At 49.8% G+C, this 2,237-nt stretch overlaps 1 protein-coding gene across 1 annotated transcript; it reads left to right on the forward strand.

The window, feature by feature from the left end:
- Positions 1–298: 298 nt before the first annotated feature.
- Positions 299–2,192, forward strand: PLA2G1B (phospholipase A2, group IB (pancreas)). Its single transcript, XM_009701236.1, has 4 exons — positions 299–332; positions 405–564; positions 1,307–1,434; positions 2,071–2,192. Exons 1-4 carry the CDS (start codon positions 299–301, stop codon positions 2,190–2,192), a joined length of 444 nt encoding a protein of 147 aa, XP_009699538.1.
- Positions 2,193–2,237: the final 45 nt, after the last annotated feature.

The following is a 2,237-nucleotide window of genomic DNA, read 5'->3' on the forward strand; positions in this document are numbered from 1 at the left end:
TAGAGAACTCTTAAAAATGTTGAGATCTTTCAGGCTGGCTTCTAATAATAGTATTAAAAGAATTTAATAGCAAAAATCAGAGAGCAAATATTTGCCTTCCTGGCTTTCATAGATTTAACTCCACTGGCCTTCAACTGGTCATGTCACAACCTGCTGTTCATAGCCTCTGATGGAAGAAATCTGCATTTAGTAACATAAATACTGGCTTGTTTATCTCACACCCATGCCAAGGTGAGCTTGTGATATAAACAGCTGCGTTTTTCTTTAGCACGAGTCTCTCTGTCAAATTCCTCCGAGGATGAAGTCCCTGGCTCTGCTTTTCCTGCTGTCCGGTGCGTAGGTGGCACTCATCCCCCTGGACTGGTAACACCCTGCCTAACTCTAACCCTTGTGTTTCTTCTCAGTGGGCGCAGCCAGCGCTGCTCTCTCACCCCGGGCTGTGTGGGATCTTAGGAGCATGATGAAATGCACCATGCCGGACAGCCATCCTCTGCTGCAATATTCTGACTACGGCTGCTACTGCGGCTTGGGAGGCAGCGGGACTCCGGTGGATGAGCTTGACAGGTTTATAAGACTCTGCTTTCACAAATCTCTTTCCTCGCTTGCGCTTTCATGGTTCTGCATGCCAGCTTCGTCTCAGCTGGCTCTGCCTATAAATGTTCACACAACTCTCCTGCTGCTGTGAATGAAGCTTTCTCTCAAAGACCGATTCAAGGAAAAAAAGGATGTGTAGTATCACACCTTGATGCCTTATTGCTAAGGTAAAATATAATCCCAACAACTGTTTTCTGAGGCAGGTACACTGCACTCGTTCGAGCAGGTTTTTTGCAGCAGTGCTGTGCCAGCAGCCCGGACGCAGTTCTGTGAACGCTGCCAAGTGCATGACCGTCAACACGTGCAGGGCTGAGCTGCAAAATGCTAAGAAGTGGCTTGGGCCGTTTAGAGATCACACAAGTCTGACAGCCAAGATGCAGTGAATTGTGTCGGCTGTTAGCTCTTCAGCTACCGGGCGCTGACGGGGCGCATAGGGTAAACGCTGGCTTTTGCTTTCCCTGTGCCCAACAGACAGCTGTGAAGATGCTGCAGTAAGTACATGCGTACCAGACACCTCCTGGACCATTAGCTGGCAGAACCATGTCCCTTTGAGGTCCTTTGTGTCTGCCCTCTTATCACTGGGTGTCTTTTTTTTTTTTGTTTTTTTTTGTTCAGTGCCCTGTCAAAGCAATACTAGCATATTTACATGTCTTACAGGTCAGCCGAGTTTGCATTTCTGGTATTTTCTGACCTTTTCCTCCTTGTTTCCCAGGTGCTGTCAAGCACATGATGCCTGCTATTCAAAGGCAGAGAAACTGGAATCATGCACATTCATCATCGACAACCCTTACACAAGGACGTACAGCTTCACCTGCTCCAACGGCCAGATTACGTGTGACAGTATGTCCACTTCCACGTTACTCTGCTTCAGTCGTTACTCCGCTTCAGTCGTTACTCCAGTCTCTTCTGAAGGAACAGGGCTGCTTTACACTTCATGCTGCTGTGGCAGGAAGGCGCAGCGCAAGTTCTTGTCGGGGGGGCTGGTTGTTAGAAACAAGGCACCTCACACGGGCACCGGAGTGAATATTCTCTGTATAGCAGACAATTTAAAGTTAATGAAGATATACGGTATCGCAGTACATAGCGAAACTTGTCCTCTCTTCAGGGGACTGAGACCCTGTGGTACTGTTTGCGAGTCCCTTGAATGGCAGTATTTAAGAGATCGGCATGCTAACTGGGAAGGGTTACACAGCTTCTGCCGGACATCTGTAATGTAACGGTGGGGCTGTGGGACACAGGTAAATAGCAGAGAGGCTGGCAAACAGAATTGCAGGGAAGGAAGGAAGGAGCAAGGAGATTGCTGGGCCAGAGCGCACAGCCTTGGGGCTCGAGAGTTAGCGGAGAGAAGCACATACACCCCCAAAATGACAGCAGCAGTGAAATGGCTGTGTCCTGGCAGCAGAAATGCCTGCCTGAGTCACTGCCATGCCTGCTGAAGGAGCTGCAGGGTCTGACCGCTCCTGCTTTCTCCTCCAGGCAACAACGACGCGTGCCAGATGTTCATCTGCAACTGTGACCGCACCGCTGCCATGTGCTTCGCCAAGGCGCCCTACGATCCCAAATACAACAGGCTGGACACCAAGAAATACTGCCACTAATCCTCCTCGGGGCGGCAAAAGCTCCGCGGCGGCCTGTCGCTAATA

Source organism: Cariama cristata, unplaced genomic scaffold (genome assembly GCF_000690535.1).
Source record: "Cariama cristata isolate BGI_N322 unplaced genomic scaffold, ASM69053v1 scaffold17185, whole genome shotgun sequence".
In the NCBI taxonomy this organism is placed as follows: domain Eukaryota; kingdom Metazoa; phylum Chordata; class Aves; order Cariamiformes; family Cariamidae; genus Cariama; species Cariama cristata.